Source organism: Rosa rugosa, chromosome 2, assembly GCF_958449725.1.
Source record: "Rosa rugosa chromosome 2, drRosRugo1.1, whole genome shotgun sequence".
NCBI lineage: Eukaryota > Viridiplantae > Streptophyta > Magnoliopsida > Rosales > Rosaceae > Rosa > Rosa rugosa.
In genome coordinates this window covers 11582489-11606848 of record NC_084821.1, presented here as the reverse complement: position 1 = coordinate 11606848, position 24360 = coordinate 11582489, and the positions used below count along the sequence as shown (strand labels likewise).

Sequence of the window (24360 nt, the reverse complement as noted above, 5' to 3'; positions counted from 1 at the left end):
CATTTCGATTAGCTCTTATTTAAGCTTGATCTCATTTATTTCATTATTTGACTGTCTCATAATAGACTAATAGAGTCAGCATTTGGTAAAGGAAATCTTTGAAAAAATCATTGTAAAGGTAATCTGCATATTTGAAACAGAACTTTCCCAATACAACAAGAAAACTTGAAACTGCTGCTTTTTAGCATCCTTGGATATATTATGAATGTTATTTATGATTATGTTTCCTCTGACCAAAGAAGAATTATGAATGTTACTTGTTCGTGCATGATTTGAAAACACAATGCTATTTCTTGGTTTCTATCCAATATTAGCTGAATTTGCTGGCCATGTATTATAATAAGGGTTTTGCCGCTTTTGCAATAAGGGTTTTATTAAATTTACTCTGCCTTGCCAGTTCACCTTGCAGATAGCAGTGTATATCTTACTAGAGTCGAGATGTATATTAGGAGCATTATTTCACATTCATTTGGGTAGAGTACCATCAGCAGTGTAACTATTCTTTCTTTCTAGTCCAGATATGTTCTGACGCCCTGAACACAACAAACTAGTTAAAGTAGATGCCAATACCTATAATCTTTACAATAACATCTAATGAAGATCGCAAAATTTTTTATTCAATAAAGATCTTTCTTAATTTGAACATTTTAAGCTAACCCTTACTTGTTGCATAGGTTCCCTGTTTAGTTCTTCAGAATAATGTTATGTCATGTATTATCCAGAGCATGATAACTAATTGTGTCTTTATTTCGGAGCAGCTTATGCAGACTCTCATGTATGATTAAATGGTTTTTATTACCTGATACTGACTGAGCAGTCACATAGTTGATCTCTTTTCTAGGTCAGTTTAGTGAAAGAAAGCGCAACAACGATAGCTACTCATCTCATGGTAGAATGCATATCATGAAGGAGATAAATACTTGTGCTTCTAGATAGTTGGCTCTTGCTTATTCCTTTATTTATTTTTATCTTTTTGAAAGAGTTGAACTGTATGATTACAATTATCCATATGAGAAGGATCCACTCTGTTGGCTTTGTGCTTGGTTTGCCCGAAATATCTACTGAAACATCGGTTAGAACTATCAAGGCAGAAGCCCCCTCCCCCTGTCATTCTAAGTTATCATACAAGCATTCCTGAACAAGCTACCAATGCAGTGCACTAGCTACAAAGTTTGGTAATCCAGAATTATTCAAGGAAAGAACAAAGCGGGTAAGGACCGAGTAGACTACTAAGGCAAGGCAGTAGGTTGAACTAGATGGAGTGACATGTATATAGTTCCACAATGTGCATCGACTTGTTTAGCTCTCTGTTTTAACAAGCAGGAATTCCATCGCTTCTAGTGATTGAAGTTCTATTTAATTTTGTTTGACCTGTTAGTAATATTGAAGGTCAACTTAAAAAAAATTTTGGCCTTAGTTTAGCATATGGAAAGTTTAAGGTCTACTCGATCTCCTTAAGTAAAGGTCTTGATATGTTTTGTTTGTATTCAAGTAAAGGACCTGATTCAAAACCTGATTCATTTCCCAATTCTGTTACAAATGATGAGACAATGATGGTCTTGTTTATCTGTAACTGCTGTGCTAGTAGCCTGATTGTATCATAGAAATCTAGGTGGACGAGGTTGGCGCCACCTAAATTTCTCTTTTTTGGGATTGAAGAACTATCTGCATAGGGTAGGGCATTGGAATTTGTCTGTGCCACTTTGATCACTGTAATCACAGGAAGAGTATATGCCTCCCTAAGAGCTCTGGGAGATTCTTTTTCTGTTTTTTATTTTTTTTAATCAATGATTTGAACAGGAAGTACGAACAAACTGTACCAGAGCGAGCTGACCTGTCTGGATTGTGAGTTGAGAAATGTACTAGGTTAGATGCTCTCCAATCATATGGGGGACATTTTCCTTTAAAGCTTTGATGAACCAGAGAGTACCTCAAGTAATAATAATGATAATTTTACAAGGGAATTGTTATGCTAGAGTTGCACCCTATCCAGGTGCTAAGGATTAAACCGTGCTCGTGAATTGGGATCACAAAAAATGGAAGCAACTCCACGAAAGTGTAGAAGCATGCATGCCCTGATCGAGCCGTCCATATATCTTTGATGTTGTGGAGTAGTAGGCGAGCATGTGCATGGGATGCATGATGATCAGCGAAACACCGTGACATCGGTGCTTCCGAATCTGAAGAAGAGTTACACTCTTTTTGTACAATGTCAAGAATACAAGGTGGGTTATTTCCAAACTATGTCTCTCGTTGTTCACATTGGGTTGGGGTCAGTCTTGGTGTCGAGGTTGGTTAATTTGTAGGGATAGAATGATGACATATTTTATAATTTTCATTTCTGTTGATGACATATCTTTAATCGATAGATAGACTAATATCATATGATATGACCAACTCACCAAGATTAACCATTTGATCTCTACATATGTGACCTTATCTCAAAATGGGAAAATAAATTTTCACTGATAAACTCGTGTGGGTTAAATAGGATTTCAAATACAATGATTCTATTCATACCTCTATATTGGTATTTGGACCTCCTTCAGTTATATCATGTAATGTCTTCTACCAAAAAAGAGCAGTTTTTGTTCCATCAACACATAACCAAACACCGCTCAAATCGAGCAGCGGTTTTTGTTGGATTGGCAAAGCTCTCACTCGTCTAGGAAATCAGTTAGAGGTTTCAGCATTGTTCTTCCCAACAAAGCACTTGTTGAATCGAGTCTGACGATGATGCGCAGAATGTCGTATTGCAGCGTCAACGGCAGTAGAGGTATACTTTCTTCCCTTCGCTCTACTGCTCGTGTTGCTTCCATCTACAATTTCATGGCCTTGTTTCATTCTCATTCCTCAAACCCAACCACACCTAGAGAAACCCATTTAGAGAGGCTTGTGAGAAAACCACCCTTACAGGAGTTAAAGCCGAGAGCGAGTAATGTTGAGGATGCCTTGAAGGTGTTCGATGAAATGCTTCACAGGCGTCCTCTGCCTTCTTCGGTTATCCCTTTCAATCAAATCTTGACTCAACTTGTCAGATTGAAACACTATTCGGCAGTCATCTCTTTGAATAGAAAAATGGGTCTGATCGGAATCGCTTCAAATGTCTATACTCTAACCATTATCATCAATTGCTACTGCCATTTGAATCATATGAGGTTTGGCATATCTGTATTGGTTCAAATTGGGTCTTCAACCAAATGTTGCAAACTTCACCACTCTAATCCACGGCTTTGTTCTCCAAAATAGAGTGGCTGAGGCAGCAATATGGTGGGGGGAGGTCATTGTCAGCCCAATGTGGTTACTTTCAACACACTAATAAAGGGCTTTTGCGTGATGGGAAACAACACTGCGGCTATTCTTTTACTTGGGAAGATGAAAGAAAGAGGATGCGAGCCTGACATAGTTTCCTATAACACCGTCATCGACAGTCATTGTAAGGATATACTAGTTGATCAAGCATTGAACCTATTCACAGAAATGATTGGTAGAGGTATTGCTCCAAACGTTGTTACTTACACCTCTTTGATTCAAGGAGTTTGCAATTTAGGCCAGTGGAAAGAAGCTACAAGGTTGTTGAATGAAATGGTGAGTCAAAATATCTTTCCAAATGAAATCACCTTCAATGTCTTGGTTGATGCACTCTGTAAGGAGGGTATGGTCGTAGAAGCCAAAAGTGTGGTTGAGATGATGATTCAAAGAGGAACTGAACCTGACACTATTACATACAGTTCCCTTATGGATGGTTACTGTTTGCGAGAAGAGATGGAGGAGGCAAAAAATGTTTTTGATCTAATGGTTAGCAAGGGCTCCATGGTTAATGTTCGGAGTTGTAACATATTGATAAACGGGTATTGTAAGCACAAAAAGATTGATGAGGCCAATAAGGTTTTTCAGGAAATGCTTCCAATGGAACTTGTTCCCGATACCATTACTTATAACACTCTTATCGATGGTTTTTACAAAGCAGGGACAATACAAGAGGCAGAAAATTTGTTGTCTGAGATGCAAGGTCGCGGCCAACTTCCAGATCTTCAAACTTATAATATTATACTTGATGGCCTGTGTAATAACCAACAACTTTCTACAGCACTAGAATTGCTTAGAGAGATAGAAGGCAGCAAGTTGGAACTAGATATTGTAGCTTACAATTTTATCATTGAAGGTTTGTGCAAAGCTGGGAAAATGGATTCTGCAACAGAGGTCTTCTCTGGTTTGTCATCAAAAGTAGTTCAGCCTAATGTGAGGACATACGGTATTATGATTTATGGATTTTGTAAAGGACGCTTATTACGTGAAGCAGAAGATTTGCTTAGAGGAATGGAAAAGAAAGGCTGTTCCCCTAATGGCTGGACATATAACACAATTATCCGAGGGTTGATCAATAACAATGAGACATCATGGGCTATGGGACTTATTCAAGAAATGGTTGAGAGGGGTTTCTCTGCAGATGCATCAACTATGGAATTGATAATTGGTTTATTGTCTAAGGATGTAGTAGATCCTGCTTTGTTGCTGTTGTTAAAAGATTCATGATAAACTTGATTTGATTGTTTGAAACAGAACTTTCTAGTATGAGTAGGAAACATGAGACTTCAGCATTTTGACAACCTTGGATCTACTGCATACGTTATTTATTAATTCATCATTTGAATGCCCAATGTCATTTCCTGTATCAGATAGCACTTTTAGCATTGTCATAACCTTATCTATATATCTTGGAACTTTCAATGATATTGACTAATTCCAGCTAGATTGATAAACTGCTAGTTATATGGTGCTACTAACTACTTGATATGATTTATCAATATGTAGATTTGACCTATTTGGGAAATAAGCTAATTGATTGTTGTACATTGTGTTTATGGTGATCTTTATCTTGGATGTAGCAGTACTGCAGTAGTCATATAGAAATTTTGAATAGTAGGATGTATTTTCATTTTCTTTTGTTTGTTCTTTTTGGTCTGAATAATGTAATTTTAGTATTTTCTCTGGCTTTGGTGGTTTACCTGGATATTATACTAAAAAACATCCCATATTATGATATCTGTCATGTATATTCACATTGGGAGCTCAGTTACATACCATCGCTCATCCTCTATAATTTTATTTGTCATTTAATTATTTATGATTTACTGGGCGCAAAAGCATTTCTCAGCGAGTAAAAGATGCCTTATTTAAGTAGAACAACGTCGGTGAATCATTGAACAGGAACTGGAAAGTAACAGTACTGAGTTGGATGAGCAAGTGATTTGAGTTAGTTACAGAGTTATTCATGCTGCAGTGAGGTTCTGAAAGAAACCTGGTAACCCATTTATCTATAAACGAGCCTTCCCAGTCTCATCTCGAACAGTTTAAAATGCGACAAGTTTATGCCTTTAAGGTTACGTTACTCTTTGCTACTAAAATTTTCTATACAAATTATGTATTCATGTTTGATACTTTTTTTTCTTTTTTTTTTTTTTACTCGGATTTAAGCTTGTTTTGATACTTTGTATACACTTTAATTTCATTTATTCATAGTACCATACTTTTTCTTTTCCAGAATTTCTGAAGAGCAATAAAGCATCAGAGTTATGAGTTTATGACCCCTAAAAAGAAAAAAGAAAATAGAGTATCATTGCAAGCTTCCAAAAATGATTCAAAAAATTTTGATATCTTATTTTTTCATAAGGGCCTTTCAATATTACTGTGTTCACTGTTCAGATTCCAGTCATTTTAACTCATCTAGGGCTCTTGAAATCGTTGACCAGCGAAATCACCATCAACATCATCACTCAAACTCATTGACTAGCAGCATTTGATAAACAGGACAGACAGAACAGTTAGAGGGGCAACATCCATAAAGCACAGCAAAGATAAACAGGATAAACCAACTAACCGTCACTACCCAACTACCATTCCCCTGAAGAAGAAACTATACAAGAAATGATAGAGACTTGACTTCTTGGTATGTGTCAAAGCTTCTTCGCCACCGCCTTTTCAACTTCAATGGCTGCTCATTCCCAATACAATCCCCAAAGTCAAAGTTTGAGAGATACATAAAGAACTAGTCTTTTTCCCATGTAGAATACTACTTTGTTCAATATTTTTCATTTCTTTGTTTGTCATGCATTGTTTATATTCAGCAATTACATTCCAATTTTGAATCTTTATCCACAATGGAAGACCCAGAAACAAATCGTAGCCACCATGAATCCGTTCCTTCTTCTTCTTCGTCTTCTTCTTCTTCTTCTTCTTCTTCTTCACAATCTACCTCACAGGCCCAAGAACAAACAGAGCAGCAACCAGAGCAGAGAAGTTCAACTAGGGCTTTCTCTTACCGTGTCAATGTGTTGATATCTGATGTAGCAGCATTTGACATGAAGGATGATCTTTGGTCTGGCTTTATTGTGCTCGTCACCTTTTGGTTCTTTGGTCAGTTTCCTAATACTCACTATTTACTTGTACCAGTTGTTCATTGCTTAATTCTCATGTTTCTTAATTTAAGAAATGAAATGTACACTTTATCTCGGTTTCCATGTCAGTTATTTCCATGTTTCTTAATTGAATGTTACAAAATTTGAAAATCTTGACTTATCCAATCAAATTTTGGTTGTGTTGTGTGAATTTGAGGAAAGGTTGGATTTGCTTATTTCATATAATGGGTCTGAAACTACCAATTTTCAATTTTTGCTGGATTGGGTTTTTCCTGCATAAAGCTAGCAGCCAAGAAAAGCCTAAATTTTTTTTTTCCATGTCCTATTATTTCATGATTATTGTTTTGTTGTTACATAATGAACTCAGGTTTGCTAATGACTTGAGCGTCCATGTGACTTGGTTTGTTTGGATTATTTCGGTTTTTGATGTTCCTCACCTGCAGCATCCATGACTTTGATTCTTGGTTTCTTTGGATCCGCCGATTTACAACTGGGCCCGAATTGCTCACGTCTCATACGAACTAATCCGTTCTTTGTTCAGACCATTAAGGTGATTTGCCTGATTTCATTTTATAGTTCTCATTTGCTCTGTCATCTACTCATTTTTTCTTTCTTTTTCCTTCTGCTGCAGCTGTTAATTGTGCACTAAACTAACTTTGTGTATAAACAGGCACAGGAAATTGAGGGTACAAAACCCGGGTCAATTTTATATGGATTCCACACACCTCCTCCTCTGGATGTTGAAACAGCTTGGACTGAAACACATCATACACTTGTGCACCCTACTTATCACAAGGCAAGACTTCCGCTATTTACCATACAATATCTCAATTTCTTATTTCTTTTCTTTTTTTTTTCCTCTCTCATATCACTGAAATTTTTCTGTCATGTGTCTTGATTTATGACATGAATCACATTTCTTTCTTGTAACAGGAATGGATTTACTTTCTAAACAAAGGGTCTAGAATAGATATATATTACCATGTCAAACCTTCAAGTTCCTCGCCCTTAACACTTGTAATTGCAGAAGGTAATTCCCAACTTCGAATCTTCAAATTGAGAAGTTTTGTTCGTCTTTTTGTTGGAGTACATTGTCTGTGATTGTCTAAACTTAGCAGTATCAATGTCTAGGATTTATGTCAAAATCAAATAGTTGAAGAATTGGAATGGTGTTCTGTATTAACTATGGCCTATGCCAATAGCTAGTGTTGAAGTGAGAAATATATCTGCAAGGATTCTCTACATTGATATAAGTAACCAATCATTGACCTTTTGAAACTTCTTCAATGCTTGGACCTGCTTCATCTCTTGCTTGAAAGCCTGCAGTTACAAATAGCTTTTTCATGTGGCTATTGACTCTGTAGGTTTAGTGTTTCCCTTAAAGTTATAGGCTTATCGTTCTGCCTGTCATATACTGAAAATCTATAATCAGACTCAAATTTAGTTCTTGTATTAACTTTTGTATAACCTTCAGGTAGAAAAAGCCTGGTTGAATGGATAGAGGATCCATCATATGGTAATGCAACATTGTCTTGGAATATAATTTATGGTGAGATTTGACACCCTAGATGTTTTTTACATTCTCCCTTTTAATACTAATTAAACTTTAAGAAAGTAACTTTATCTTTTCACAGGAAGTGGTAAGATCCAACAGGTAATTTCAGAGTCTTGTAATTATTATATTGCAGTAGGGAACTTGAACCCTGAGGATGTTGAGGTAAATAACTCTTTATTTGATCTGTCCTCTGTAGCCATAAAGTTGTTTACAAAATTGTTTGACACTTCCAGTTTGCTGTATTACACAGGTAGAGTTGGAATTCAACATAAAGTCCACTCTTTATAACACGACCCAGGCGTATTACAGGTGCTCCATACATAATCAGTACTGTAGCTTAAAGTTTTCCCTCTTAGGGGCAACTTTTGGTGTCTTAACTTCTCCAGGTCCTGAAGAGGTAAAGAACAGATTCTCTCATGTGCTTGTTTTCTTTTCCTTTTGTCTAATTTAGGCCATCATGACAGCTTCCATTACTTTCATGATAGAATGTTCTTTGAATTCCTATCATAAGTATTTGATCTTCATATCTGAATTCTTTTAGGGTATTCAGGAGGATGACTGGTATGTCAAACTGTCATATGGACCACGATGGGTCATCTATTTTCTTGGATCAGGTTACTTTTGTTTGCCTACATATCCTTCACACACAAAACTGTAAGGAAAAAAAAAGAAGTGGTTGATTGACATCTTCCTGTATCTTTGCATCTAGGTGTGATGACTGTGCTCCTGTTAATGGCCTTTAGATTTTGTAACATATTCCAAAATGCTGGTGAGAATAGAACGGATTTTCAAGCAGGGGAGGCATCACCTGTACGAACCCCATTGCTTTTACCTAAAGATGATGATGCTTTGAGTTGGGGTTCATCTTATGAATGTATTTCAAATGATGAAGAGGATTTGGAAGAGTTCCTTGGAGTGAGTTCCCTTGAAGGAAAGTCGATAAATGAAGGTAACGACAACAATACTCAGCGTCTTTGTGTCATTTGCTTTGATGGGCCGAGAGACTGCTTCTTTCTTCCATGTGGACACTGTGCTACCTGTTTTACTTGTGGAACAAGGTATATAAATCTTCATCACTATATACCCCAAATTGAAATTCTGGATATAATGACTTGGTTTTGAGGACACATTATTCCCTTAATTTGCTAACAAATTACCACCATTATATGCTAGATGTTTATAACTTTATTTTCATGTCAAAGTCTTGTTAATATCAAACCACTGTAACTTCTGCTGCTTGAGAGAAGGGTTGATTCTAAGTGGATTTACGGTGCAGGATTTCTGAAGAGGCTGGAACTTGTCCCATTTGTCGTAGAAAGATGAAGAAAGTGAGGAAGATTTTTTCAGTTTGAGGCTTTGAGCTGTGTAAATATGTGAGCTTTGTCCTTACTTTTTTGTGTACAATTCATGAGCTTTGGTTTTTAGATGGAGCTTTTGTGGAGGCTGTGAACGTTTTGCTGTTTCTTTTCTCTTGATCTGAGTTTTGGGGTTTTTATCTGTATCATTGTAGCTTGAGTTTGAAAATGTAATCACAGATGTAATTGTTTATAAACTGAAATTGATATTTGTACAATTCAAAAGTCTACAATCTCTTCTCACTCAATTTGAAAATGATAACTCTAGTTTTGTATCATTGTTCTTTTGAGCCATTTTATTGGAGACTTGCTACTCCAGGAAGTTTCATCCCTATTTACTTTAGCTCTGGTAACGTAGCTTTATTAAGTGATGATATTAATCCACCCATATGCTCACTCTCTTGTCCCTCTCTTGAGTTTCATATGGAAGAAGCAACCATGATTATTGTTAAATTCAGAAAGCATAACTTCACCTATTTTTCAAAAAAAAAAATTCACATGTAATTGTATAACATAATACAAACTTCTAGATTTGACGATAAAGAAAGTGTATTATTATCAATACAAAACCGTATATTTCCACAAAGGGTCTTTCTAAATGTACTCAGTAAATATCTTAGTAGACCTGTATACAATCTATAACTACACCCATCAAATTTTCCTATAATACCCCTTTTTTTTTTAATTAAACCCAACAAAACTCATACACCCAGCAAAACGCATACATCCTGATGAAGAATATCAAACACCCAGCAGGCTCCCCGACGCTGTCAATCAGTCAATTAATGAATTGAAGAAAGGGACGCTTAAACTGCAAGTCTCTTCGTAGGCCTTCACAGTTCCCTGCCCCAATTTTCTCTTAACATAATTGACAGAAATGCTTTAGATTAGGTACACGGCTTTTTCCTTTAGATTTGTTTTTTGTTCTGTTTTCGTTTTTTAGTGATCTAACAGAGTAAAGGATCACGATTAAAACATCAGTACATGGTAGAATTTTCATTCGTGTTGTTGAGTTCTAATTCTATTATATATATATATATATATATATATATATATATATATATATATATATATGTTCCCACACGAATGAAAATTCTAGTTATATTCGTGAAATTGGATCTGGGGTTGGAACACCTCATGTTATACACTGTTCTTGCTTCTCATGTTCAACGTTATTCAACATATATATAAGGTATCTAACTCGTTCAAACCAATGGATGAACTAAATTTGTCCAACCTGAACCGTACTAGCTTTAAAGCAGTTATCTATGCCTTAACGACCATCAATTTGATTGAAATTTTGCAGAGATGATCTATACATTAGTACCTAAAAACTGAACGGTCGAGATGTGGATATGCAACCGAAAAGTGACCCCTCACTCTGGATAGGATCTGTATATATATATATATATATATATATATATATATATATATATATATATATATATATATATATATATTTGTTACTCCTCAAACTTTTCCCTGAAAAACAGTTCAGTCCCTCACCTTTTAAATTAAACTGGATAGTCCTTATTCTCTCTAATTCTCACACAACATGTCCAAAATGATCCAAAATGACTATTATAACCCTCACTTCCTCATTTTATTTTATTTTTTATTTTTTCTCCCCTTTTTTTATACTCTCTCTCTCTCCCCCTCCTATTCCTAAAAACAAAATCCCTAAAACTCTGTCAGTTTTCTCTCTAGCCGGAGCCATTCTCGACCTTGGATCGGAGCTCAACAGTAGGATGGGGAGGTTGGGGTGAGGATTCAAAAGTAGGATGGCTGATGTTTGCTGGGTCGAGTGATGGTGGCAGCGTGGCGAGGCGGTGGCCGGAAGTTGAAGAAAACATGAGCAGAGGCGTCGAAGTTTTGAGGCGAGCCTGTGGAGGCTGGGATCTATGCCATGCATCGATCCTGCCTGGGCTTGAGTCACCTTCGACCCATCTTTCATTTGGTGGTGGCGGTGTTTTGAGTGGCGGCCGGACGCCTCACTTTCTAGCGTAAACCCTTTTTTTTTTTTTTTCTCGATCTTCAATCCTGGGTTTGCTAGTGGAGTTAGGGAGGTTGGGGTGGAGCTGACTTCAGGAGCAGCTTGTCGAGATTAATCAACCTCAATCGGAGCCTTGGACCTATCAAAATCTGAGCCAGGGCAGGGGCTTGGCGGTGAGGAAGGCATAGTGGTGGGGATGGGTGCCGCCGAGGAGTGCGGCGTCGTTTTGAGTGGAGTGGCCCATCAGAGAATGGGGCAGGGTCGTCGCTGCGGAAAGAGAAGAGATGGGTGGCCGTCTGTGGATGAACTCGAGGTCGGATATGAACTGAGAGAGAGAGAGAGAGAGAGAGAGAGAGAGAGAGAGAGAGAGAGAGAGCTAGAAAAAATAAAAAAAGAGAAATATATATATAAAAAAGGGGAAAAAAAAAGAGAGAAAAATAATATAAAAAAAGAAGTGATGGTATAATAGTTAGTTTGAACCTGTTTTGGACCATTTGTGTGAGAATTAGAGAGAATACTTGTTACTCCTCAAACTTTTCCCTGAAAACAGTTCAGTCCCTCGCCTTTTAAATTTTAAACTGGATAGTCCTTAGTTTAAAATTTAAAAGGCGAGGGACTGAACTGTTTTTCAGGGAAAAGTTTGAGAAGTAACAAGTATTTAATATATATATATATATATATATATATATATATATATATATATATATTCAACATGAGAAACATTTTTGAAAACATGCTTAAATTTGCGATAAACTTCACATTATGTTGGAGAACGAGGGTTTGCTGGGTGTTTGGTATTATTCGTCAAGGTGTATGTGTTTTGCTGGATGTTTGATATTCTTGGTGTATGGGTTTTGCTAGGTTTAATTAAAGAAAATGGTATTATAGGAAAATTTGCTGGTTGTAATTATAGATTTTATATAGGTGTAAAAAATTTACTGGGTTTAGATATTTGCTGCGTATATTTAGAAAGAACCTTCCACAAAACATCTATGCCAAGATTATTGATCAGCACAATGTCACTATTGCAGTGATCAAACCTTAGATCAAGTTAAAATTTTATCATAAAGCATGATTTTATCTTTTTGGTGGAAAATATAGCATAAGAAGATAATATCTTTTTGTTTTTGTTTTACTTTAGTGGTGAAAATGAATAAGAAATTACTTTTGTGGAGGATGATAACGTTTCCCTAAAATAGAAAGGTCTCCTAGGGTCCAAAAGCAGTGGACCTATGTCTTCCACCCGAGATTAGTGGAATCCAATCACGTGTCAGGAGCTTCCACATCCCAACACGTGGCGCTCACTCTTGCGCGTGGGACCCAACGGTATCAAAACCTCAGCGCCAAAAATTACCCCCACTTACAAATTTACAGAGTCGCCAAAATTTTTTTTACAGACCCCAAATGCTGCAACAAAACTCATCACCCTTTTCTTCATCATCATCATGCGAATCTCTCCGAGAACCACCGCTCGATCGCCGAGTTACATTCTCCCCTCCGTCATCGGCTTGTGCTGTCTCTCCCTCCTCTTCATGCTCTACAAGGTAACAATGCAAACGAAAACCGCCGTTAGTTTTCGCCGTGGTGATTTGATCATTACTAATTTCATTTAGACATTTTGTCGAACAGGTGAACGATTTCGCCACTCAGACCAGGACAGTCGCCGGCCACAACCTAAAGCCGACGCCGTGGCACCTGTTCAAGCCCAAGACCTTCAACCACGACGCGCTCCCCAGCCGGGCATACAAGCTCCTCCAGTGCTCCTACCTCGCCTGCCGCTACAGAAACCAAGGCAACGACACGAAACAAGAAGAAGAGCATCGACGTTCTGCTACTTCCGTTGCCAAAGCCCCGAAATGCCCGGAGTTTTTCCGGTGGATTCACCAGGATCTGGAGCCGTGGGCCAAGACCAAGATTTCTAAGGCTCATGTTGAGGAGGCAAAGAGATACGCTGCTTTCCGAGTGGTGATTTCACGAGGGAAGTTGTATGTGGACTTGTACTACGCTTGTGTGCAGAGCCGGGCTATGTTTACGATTTGGGGGTTGTTGCAGATGCTTAAGAGGTACCCTGGGAGGGTTCCTGATGTGGATTTTATGTTTGATTGCATGGACAAGCCTAGCATTAAGAAGACAGAGCATGTCGCAAAGCCTTTGCCGCTGCTCCGGTATTGCACCAATGACGACCACTTTGATATCCCATTTCCTGATTGGTCTTTCTGGGGATGGTAAGAATCATCAGTCTCTCTTGTCTTCTTATTTACTTACGGTATAATCATAGCTCATTGTTGGTAATTATGCTTCGTATGCATTAGGATTAGTGATGTTTGTTCATAAAACTTTAGTGTCAATTTCAAGCCTGTCCCAAATTTGAGACCGACTTAGTACCTATAGCCTGGTGATTATTGATGTATTTAGTTTAGGTGAAGTTGTCATTTATCTGGGCAACAAATGCCTGGTGATGATTTTATTTTTGATTCTCATTATAGTTTATGATTATGCATAGGCCAGAAACAAATATAGAGCCGTGGACTGAGGAGTTCCAGGCTATCAAACTGGGTGGTCAGGAAACGACTTGGAGAAAGAAGGAGCTTCTGGCATATTGGAAAGGAAATCCAGATGTTGGCTCCCGTGTTCGTGAAGAGTTACTCAACTGTAATGATTCAAAGACGTATAGAGCGCAGATAATGCGTCAGGTTGAGTTGAAATTACAATGTCAATTTCTTTCATATTTAATTGTGGAAGTGGTATTCCTTAAGTCCAGACCTGACATTATCTGTTAATATTTACTTTATAGGATTGGGATGAGGAAGCAAAGGCTGGTTTCAAGCAGTCCGAACTATCTAAGCAGTGCAATCATCGGTAAGTACAGCTTCTTTTGGTAATGACCTCTCATCAGTTCATCATACATCTCATTGGATTGGTTGATCGGTTAGTTAAGAAGATGCAGCTTGTCAGTTAACAGTATAATAGATTGTCACATTGTTCGACTGTTGATTCTACTTTATAGTCTTTTGCAATCTTTTTTTTTTTTTGGTCTTTCTCGTCCAGTTTTTCTGTATCAAACTATCAAAGAAAATGATGCTGTTTCCCGTTTATAACCCCCATGTGGTGGCAGCCTCTTAACCTTAAGACAGAACTCGAGTTTTGACACACACTATTGCATTTGTTCTTTTATTTAACAGAAGTCTAAACCTGGGCTACTGACTTATTGCAACTATCCATGAAATTGTTTCCTCTTTATTCTTGATTGATGAATAATTGTTATGTACCCACCATTCCACTTATAGCTGTATTCTACTGATCTATTATCGTCTAAATGAAATTTGGCATGCGGTTCTAATCCTGCAGCTCATAAATTATTTCTTTCCCCCATTTGTAGGTATAAGATCTATGCTGAAGGCTATGCTTGGTCTGTAAGTTTGAAATATATCTTATCATGCGGTTCTCTGGCATTAGTAATAACACCGGAATATGAGGATTTCTTCAGCCGCGGCCTCTTTCCCAAGGTTAACTATTGGCCCATCTCTCCTAATGCAATATGTCCTTCCATAAAATCTGCTGTTGACTGGGGTCATGGACACCTAGCTGAGGTATGCTTCACTTATTAAGAAGATCTTCTGTGAACTTAAGTCTTTTTCATGAAAACAACATGATCTTGGCTATAATATTCCTCTCATAAATGACTGAACAGGCTCAGGCAATAGGAAGAAGAGGGCAGCAGTATATGGAAAACCTAAACATGGATCGAGTCTATGATTACATGTTTCATCTCATCACCGAGTACTCAAAGTTGCAGGACTTCAAGCCAGTCCCTCCACGTAATGCCATGGAAGTATGTGCAGATTCTGTGCTTTGTCTTGCTGATGACTCGAAACAGAGGGAATATCTTGAAAAGACAAGGGAAAACTCTGTTCCCGCCACCCCATGCTCTCTCCAGCCTTCTGATAGTAATCTCATCAAGAAATGGAAGAAGGAAAAGAAAGATGTATTTCAGACTGTGGAGGATATGAATCTTGTAAATGAGATACCTGGGCCATTGCCATAGTTAAAGGTTTTGGACTTTTAGTTTTGTTAGCTGGGGGTTAGTCTTAGATTGCCCTGAAGTAATTTTGTATGTATGCGTACAACATAATACGAAATTAAGATACACGTCTGAACAAATGATGTTAATACCAATAGATATTTTGAAGAAAACAGCTAATGAAAATAACAATAGTTGCCAAGAAAAATAGCTGCTGCTTTTTCCATTTTACTTCTGTAATATTGAATAGCAGTTCTATTCGAGCATGTCATAAGACTATAATAAAGGACGCCAAATTGGGAGAGCAATACACTTATCATGTTGCTTGGCGATATGGTGGAGTGCTAGCTGCACCGTATTGGCCCGAAATTGTATAAAGAAAATTCTTTTACAACTCGTACCAACATCGTTTTGGTAAAGAGGACATTACCTTACTGATGCTCAAGTGTACAGCCTACCAGGAATGAGAGTTGAGTGTTGCATCTCTACACATTATGCTGTGTAATTTCCGTTGATCGCTTTTCTTCTTAACAGTTTGCACTAATGCTTTGCACTGTAAGTAGGCATAAGGCATGTATCCTTTTGTTCTTCAAACGTTTTGACCTTGTGATGGAATAAAAAGAGAAATGGTAAAAGCTTTTTGCAGTTTGCAAGTTTCCATGGATTACAGTTCTGTTTTTTGCTGGCAAACCATGTTCAGTGTGAGATCTCTATGCAAGTTATAATCTGCGTTTCTATATGTCAAATATGACCAACTATGATTCAATACCACACTAATCTTGCTTTTAGTCACATACTTCCGCTGTTAAATCGTTCTGCAATGCATGTGGCATGTCAGATTTCACATTCATAATGTTGTTAACATAGCAACTACATGTTTAAGTTCTCAATAGAAGTGGTACCATATGCATATAATTGTTAAAAAACTCATTTAGGTGATCACTTAAGCAGCATGGAAAAAGTGGTACATTTTATGCTCAAATCTCATTTTTATAAATTAGTATTTTGGTTGTAGTGTTTCTTCTCACTAATATATTGTAATGCTTATGTTGATAAAATGTTAGGGATGTTGGAAGAGACCGGAAAATAGACAAAGATCAAAAGAGAGAATGTGTCTGATGATAACAAAGATTGTTGATAAAATCATAGTTCACCTGGTTAAATCGAGGATGGAATTCAGACCGGTAATTAGTTAATTATAGATCTAAAATTAAAAATCCTAAGCATCACCGGTCTGAAATTAAAAAGTATGAGTCTGAACTACCAAGCTTAAATCTAAATACGATAATTTTGTCTTAAAAATATTCCTAAAGCAAATTGATAAGTCATCTTCCTCCAATTGTCTCTATGGTGCACAACTACTCCTATCATTTTTTGTGTTCAATTCACAATCTCAATGATACTAATATTCAGATATCACAACAAATGCTGGACTGTAAATGAAAGCTAGGTATGGTGGTTGTAGGGCGAAGGTTATGTTGCATTTGGTTATTTCTTTTTTCAATTAGTAAAAAGACTGATAATTCATTCAACCAAGCATTGGTAGCAAATTATGCTTTTGTCATGTTCAGAATTCTTTGTTTTAGTCGCGATACATATAAAGTTTCTTACGCGCGGTCTGTTCGAATAATGTTTGTAATGTTTACTGAAATTTTTAAATGATGAAAAATATAATTTCACAAATTTTTTTTTATCGAGATCGCACGGTTTCTCAAAGGCTTCTTAGGTCCAGAGATTAATCCGTGTCAGGGGATCATGTCTGAACACTTCCTCCTCTTAGCAACTAAGAATAAATTGGAATTTAACTCCAATACTGAGAATTTCATTATTTGGATAGCATCATATAAAATTTATCAAATGATAAGAATTATATATGCTACATACGATTTGGATGGATGAGTTGCCTAGAATTTATAATTTTTGTTGTGCTTAATTGGTATATTGTTATAGTTGTGATGGTGTTACAAATAATACTCATTAGTCACGACTTACGAGTATGTGTAGTCACAGTTGATGTCTAAATTTGGATAGATGAGTTGCCTAGAGTTTATAATTTTTGTTGTGCTTAAATCTTAATTGGTATATTGTTATAGTTGTGATGGTGTTACAAATAATACTCAATAGTCACGAGTATGTGTAGTCACACCAAGCATTAGCCACAATTACGTAAGGTGCATACTTAGAATTTTATAGTGTGCACAACTTTTTTTTTTTTTTTTGGAAAAGGGGATTTGGAACCCAACCTAACTGAGAGGTTCAGCCCTACGCCCGTTATTTATATTATTTAAATAAGTTTTGCTGCATTGAGACACAACATTTGATGTTTAAGTCAATGTTTATTTTCTTCAAAATTATGTTAATTTTCACAACTTAATCTTATTGATATTTGATAAAGTTCTACAATATTGTTAGTATATCAATGTACTAATGCATTAAGTAGATCGGATTTGATGCAGAGGTAGACTAACTCCATATATTAGTTTGACTTGATCTTGAATTAGTCTACTTTTATATCTAGCCAGTCTACTTTTATATCAAGCATAGTTTACGTGATGTATTGATATATCAATATACTGTAGATGTATCCCCGATATTTGAACTATATTCAAAATATTTCAAAATAAATGTTAAGTTTTCAATATGTTTCGATATTTATCAAAATTTTCGTAAGTCTATAGTACCGAAATTTTAGAAGCTAAAATTTCAAACTTTCGAAAACGAATACTAGAATAACATGTAATAATGGAGAAGGACTAAAAACAATTGAATGAAGCCTGGATTACCACGTGGGTATTGTCATGTGGTGGTTCAAGTCAATAATATTATTTGAATTAAACGGGCACTATGGGTTGAAAAAAAAAAATTAAGTAAACTAATCATGAACAAACACATGTGATACGGATTAATAATATCAATACAGACTACAATGTATACCATTATAATGGACGGTAGAAGTTTTTCGTAAGATGATGCATGCATGATGCATTGCCTTATATAATTAATATTATCTTCTCCTTTAAAGACAAACCACTACGTGACATTTTCGTTAATGATTCATTGATTTGTGAACCCACCAGCTTGTCAAATGTTGTTGCACGGAAATGCGAATATATCTATCAAGGCACTTGCAGTCCTTCACCATTCATTAGTTTTTCTGTTCCAAAAACTATTCCTTTAATCTCTTTTTTTGTCTCACATATCTTGCTTACTTCTCCATTGAACTACTTTAATGTTGCTAATTAAGAACAAAACGAAAATAGATAATCTGACAATCTGTCGCTAACTATATATAACTCAGTCCAATAATAAAAGTCTCTCTTCGAGAGGGAATTGATCCAAGTGTAACTATTTAACAACCTTAAAAGTGCTCCTAAATTATCATTTATCTTTTATTTATTTTATAAGGGTGGTTCTATTCAAATCTTATAATTTACTTTTTAGACCTCTTCTAATTTTTATAAAATTTACTATTTTCTTCTTGTTGAAGCTTGCATATAAAGTTATAGGCTTCTGGTGCTTAATTGACCTTCGCTCATCATGAGAGGAACTGGCAAAACTTGGCATTTGAGGGTGACTTTGTATGATTAAAGAAGTTTTAGCTTCAGCCTTGAAGAAATAGTTTGCTCGTGTGGATTAATATTTCTCTCTTGGCCTCTTGCTTTATTTTTCTTTTGTCTGGGTGGTAGGTTGCAGTGGAATAAATTGAGCTCTTCCATCTATCAATTAAGAATTAACCATCCTCGTTGTCATTGAAGGTGAGAATTGATTCTTCAGCTCCTACTGTATCAAAGAAATTAACCGGTAAATTGATAGTGGATGGTGAATGGTCTGGACATTTGATCGTATGCAGATGTAAAAGGTAATATGCATACAAGGGCAAAATAAGAAGTTCAATGGTTTAAATTAAGAGAGGGGGTCCAAATAGCAATTCAAGAGGTATGAATAGAACTACTATTTTATAAAATCTCATACATCCTATGATGTTTGTCAGCTTTAAACATGTGACTAACTAACAAAGCACAACTCACTGACAAAATAACTTGTACACAAAAATTTACGAATTAAATTTACTTAACAAAAAATCAATTAATAAATACACAATTCACCAAACACATATACATAATACATATGTGAGGTTCGTCTGCGATACATTAAGTAGAGTATTTTGATTCAGATGTAGACTGACTCTATTAATTAGTAGACTAGTATGAAATTACTCAACTTCCCTATCAAACTAATTTACTTTTGTATTGAATTAAGTCTACCAGCTAATAAGTTTACTTAATATACCGTACGTAAAACTATCCTATATAGGTGATTAGATATTCTTGGTCCATCAAATTATCCCCTGAATTACAAACATTTGTTACTGGGATATCTCATAATCACTCAACCATGCAACATATTTGTACAATTAATCAAAATGAATAGATATTGCAAAAAAATAATTCTAAACAAAATCCTAACAGAAAATCCAGAAATTGTAAAGAGGAAATCATGGTTGCCAAAAATAGAGATTGGAAACTATGACTCTCCATTTTGGTGATTTAATTATGTAGCCATTTCTGCCCATTCACATAATAACATTATTTTCTCTGCACTCACACACCCACCTCCTTCTTCCTCTTCGTCATTTCTCGCTCGCTCTTTGATTCCGATCACCTCCAAAAAATGGCCGACAGCGGAGTCGTCACCGTGTACGGCAAGGGCGCCATCTACGAGACCGGCAGCGCCAAGAAGTCCTCCTACCCCGTCAAAGTGGGCCTCGCCCAAATGCTCCGCGGCGGCGTCATCATGGACGTCGTCACCCCCGCCCAGGCCCGCATCGCCGAGGAAGCCGGCGCCTGCGCCGTCATGGCCCTCGAGCGAGTCCCCGCCGATATCCGCGCCCACGGTGGCGTCGCCCGCATGTCCGACCCTCAACTCATCAAAGAGATCAAACGCTCCGTCACCATCCCCGTCATGGCCAAGTGCCGCATCGGCCACTTCGCCGAGGCACAGATCCTCGAGGCCATCGGAGTCGACTACGTCGACGAGTCAGAGGTCCTGACCGTCGCCGACGACGACAACCACATCAACAAGCACGACTTCCAGGTCCCTTTCGTCTGCGGCTGCCGCAACCTCGGCGAGGCCCTCCGCCGCATCCGGGAAGGCGCCGCCATGATCCGGACCAAAGGCGAGGCCGGCACCGGCAACATCGTCGAGGCAGTGAGACATGTCCGGTCGGTCATGGGCGAGGTCCGTGTTTTGCGGAACATGGACGACGACGAGGTCTTCACGTTTGCCAAGAAGATCGCGGCGCCGTACGACATGGTCATGCAGACGAAGCAGATGGGGAGGCTGCCGGTGGTGCACTTCGCCGCAGGAGGGGTGGCGACGCCGGCGGACGCGGCGCTGATGATGCAGTTGGGGTGTGATGGGGTGTTTGTGGGATCGGGAGTTTTCAAGAGTGGGGAGCCGGCGCGGCGGGCCAGGGCGATCGTGCAGGCGGCGACGCATTATAGTGACCCGGAGGTGCTGGCGGAGGTGAGCTGCGGATTGGGAGAGGCCATGGTGGGGATTAATCTCAGTGACAACAACGTGGAGAGGTATGCTTATAGGTCTGAGTAAGTGATCGAGTTGAAAGGCCCAAAGGGCTGAAACAATTAGATTTAAGAATTTGAGTTTGCCAATAGATACATATTTCTTTTCGTGATTTGTTTTTGGATTTATTTCTGGGTTTCTCTTTGGTTCTTGACTTCTTGTAGATGTAGTTGAGGCGAGAGTACTGTTAGAAACCATTGTCAATTGAGTTTTGAACTTGATTATTTGTCTTATAGCTTTTTTGCAAAAGAGATACATGATTAATCGGATGGAATTGCAAACAAGAAGCAAGATCTTGTGTATGAATGTGGATGAATGATTAGGAAAATGCTCATTATTAAAGATTCGGAAGTTTAGGACTTGACGTGTGGGAATGTAAGCTTCTGGTTTGAAAGATCAATCGGGGACATATATGTTACAGGCTTGGTGGTGTACATTCATGTTCTTCGTGGAACATATTCGGAGTGTACGTTTTGAGTAATAAATTTGGCATTTCTAATATTAGCTCGTAAAGGTGAATTGATGCAGTTTCAGGCTTAGTCCATGAGTAGTTAGGATTACTGATAACCAATTAACCACTGAGCTAGCTGTGCACAATACGAAGTTTAATAACTAGCCTTAACTTGTAACCGGTCTATAATCGTAGCCAAGTAAGCTGTAGAAGATTGCTTGTTGTTAGCTTATACAAGACTTTAAACTGAGGCTTCAAATCTTTCCTAGCCTGATGTTGTTAGCTCGTGGACCTAATGCAGCATCTGTTAGTGGCATGTTATATGAGGAGCTCCTTGTTTGAGTATCGGAATGGATAAATTGTTTGGTATATGACCTGTTAATAAAAATGGCAATGACATGTAATAGATATTCGTTTCATAATCTCATCGTTAGTTAGCAGAAGGGAAGCATTACTTCAAAGTTTAGATGTCTGCTTCTTTTAGATACCACAATCTGCTTCGAAATGATCCTTTTGGTAGTCCTAGTTAAGACCTAGATTAGACTTGCCCCTCGAACTCTTTTAGTTGAGAGGATTTGTCATTGTGGAATCTGAGTGTTTGGTTTAGGAACCTTCCATGTTTTGGTTTTCTAACTTGCACGCAATATTAGTCTGCATTGAGACGACTATACCTGGTTTTTTCAGCTCGATTGCAGGGCTCTCTTCTTCGCCTCGTACATATTTGTAATAAGTCATCACAGCCTAACCTCGTATTTGCATAGATGTTTTAAGTTATTGTAATAACTAGTAAATGATCTGCACGTCACTTTTCAGTTAAACAAACTTTCTCCCGACACAAATAAATTAGAGCATCTATCAGATATGGGATCTGAAGTCTTGAAATTTAAAAGCCAACTTGCATTACCATGAGTGATCTACCATTTGCAACACCGTTTAATCTCCGTGCTTAATTCTTTGCCTCCATCACATACTGAAACTTTGATGATGCACCTTCAAATTTCTCATCACGAATCAGTTTTCTTATAACAAATTAACAAGGTTTTCTGTAGAGAACCCGAGTTATCGAAACCGAAACCGCATTTCGTACGCAACAACTAGTAGGCCTATAAACTCAGCCTAGGGCCGATGGGCACGCCGAAGCTCAGCTCTATTTTTTGTGCTATGGGCTGGCCATGCCCAAGTTAATGGGCGGGCTTAGCCCAACCCATTTTATATAGGACAAGGCTGGGGCTTCGTTTTTGCCCTGCCCTACCCAAGAAAAATACAAAATAAATATCATTTTGTGTTTGCCTCTCTGATCAGACACTTGCTTTTTCCCATTCTAACGCTCTAGCTCTTCCCAGGTTTCTCTGAGCGCCGCCCTCTCGGGCATGCTCCTTGTACAACCGAATATCTTATGCCAAATTGTCGCCCATTTTGATATAAGTTGATTATTAATTTTTTATTTAATAGGTACATTTGAAAAGATTAAAATTTTAAAAATTGAATTTCATTTAAAACTTTTTTTTTGATCAGGTAATTAGCTGTTAGTAACTCACACACCCATGCAGTGGTATCCCAGCGCCAGGACACCTGCACCGACATTGAGGCGAAAGCCAGGCAAAGCCAGACTAATCCACTGCATCGCAGACGCACGAACCAGGACACCTGCACTGACATTGCGGCGAAAGCCAGGCAAAGCCAGACTAATCCACTGCATCGCAGACGCACGAATCCAAAGGATCCCTCAAATCTGCTGGCCACGGGATGGAGCTGGGATTCGAACGCTAGACCTGGAGGTTCCAGACTAGGCTGTTCGACCAACACACCACACCACGTGGTTAATTTCATTTAAAACTTAATCAAATTATTTTTAATAGAAGTTAGTATTGTTTCACAAATCACTATCCAAATATAGAGTGGGGCAGTGGGCTCCGGGTGTCCCGTACTTTATCGACTTATGGGCGGGGCCTGAACTTCACATATTTGTGAAAGAGCCATGCCTTACCCATTTAACACTTAGGGCTACAAAATCTTAAGGTCGGACAGTACTTGGGCCATCATATCTTAGGGTCAGCCCGACCCTACCCTGCCCATTTTACAGGTCTAACTATGAGCATATATAATAAATATAATGGTGAAAAACAGTTTATACCTTGAAGCAAGAATCATGGTTCAATCTGGTAAATTTTTGCAGAAATCCTGGACTTAGGAACTTAGACACTTAGTTGTGTTTATGCATGGAGAAATACTTGCATCTGAACTAGTCAAGCTCATCCAAACTCTCTGGCATGGATCAGTCAGGCGTTGACATATGTTATTTTAATATATTATGCTTTTTATTTGCAAAAAATCTAAATTATTCAAGGGACCATGAGACGCGCATCTCTCACGCTCGTCAACTGCCTCCCTCCTTCAATTCCAACTTTACTCTGCAAAAGTTACTGGCCATGGAACCAGTTGAAACAAAAGTAACCAATTATGTCATGATTCTTAGGAGTTTTTTTTAACATGCATGATCTCAGGAGTTTGACATTAATTAATAATTGACAGGAAATTTAGAACCCAAGAGATCGACCAATCAACACTACAAATTTCTGAATTTTTGAAGAAAAAAAAAAATGGATTGCATAGCAGACCTATGAAGCAATGGTATTCAATTCATATGAAATTATGGATGTGGAATTATTAACTATAGGAAGAAAAAAAAAAAAAAAAAAAAAAAAAGACGAAATTGAAGATCACGGGGTGATTGCTTTGGTTGATAAGAAAAGACGAAATTGAAGATCACGGGGTGATTGCTTTTGGTTGATAAGATTTTCCACTAAATTTGTGATCAATATGTAATTTTTGCAAAGAAAATATCAAAAGATCGAAGAAGGCTGTTGAAGAAGATGATGGGAAGCATGGGAGTATGCACGTGAGCATTAAAAGCTTTGTCATGTAAATTTTGAAATTTTATAAAATAAAATGTATTTTAAATAGAAATATATGTGTCAGTTTT

At 37.7% G+C, this 24360-nt stretch overlaps 4 protein-coding genes across 5 annotated transcripts; all 4 read left to right on the top strand.

Moving 5' to 3' along the window:
* Positions 1-3336: 3336 nt before the first annotated feature.
* Positions 3337-4536, top strand: LOC133730349 (pentatricopeptide repeat-containing protein At1g12300, mitochondrial-like). Its single transcript, XM_062157962.1, has one exon. It carries the CDS (start codon positions 3337-3339, stop codon positions 4534-4536), a length of 1200 nt encoding a protein of 399 aa, XP_062013946.1.
* A 1431-nt stretch (positions 4537-5967) lies between these two features.
* On the top strand, positions 5968-9604 carry LOC133733299 (E3 ubiquitin-protein ligase APD2-like). 2 transcript variants are annotated; one of them, XM_062160943.1, is made up of 10 exons: positions 5968-6417; positions 6863-6969; positions 7090-7215; positions 7353-7449; positions 7894-7968; positions 8054-8136; positions 8225-8371; positions 8525-8588; positions 8684-9032; positions 9251-9604. In XM_062160943.1, exons 1-10 carry the CDS (start codon positions 6162-6164, stop codon positions 9324-9326), a joined length of 1380 nt encoding a protein of 459 aa, XP_062016927.1. In that variant the 5' UTR covers positions 5968-6161; the 3' UTR covers positions 9327-9604. The 2 variants fall into 2 exon arrangements, with proteins under 2 accessions (XP_062016927.1, XP_062016926.1); XM_062160942.1 differs by having other exon boundaries at positions 5969-6417; positions 8516-8588.
* A 3108-nt stretch (positions 9605-12712) lies between these two features.
* On the top strand, positions 12713-15483 carry LOC133731904 (uncharacterized). The gene is made up of 6 exons (XM_062159350.1): positions 12713-12866; positions 12952-13547; positions 13826-14015; positions 14117-14181; positions 14702-14912; positions 15014-15483. The coding sequence occupies exons 1-6, from the start codon at positions 12768-12770 to the stop codon at positions 15365-15367; spliced, it is 1515 nt and encodes a 504-aa protein (XP_062015334.1). The 5' UTR covers positions 12713-12767; the 3' UTR covers positions 15368-15483.
* A 4372-nt stretch (positions 15484-19855) lies between these two features.
* LOC133731883 (probable pyridoxal 5'-phosphate synthase subunit PDX1) lies at positions 19856-21038 on the top strand. Its single transcript, XM_062159325.1, has one exon. The coding sequence runs from the start codon at positions 20015-20017 to the stop codon at positions 20951-20953; it is 939 nt and encodes a 312-aa protein (XP_062015309.1). The 5' UTR covers positions 19856-20014; the 3' UTR covers positions 20954-21038.
* The last annotated feature ends 3322 nt before the right edge of the window (positions 21039-24360 follow it).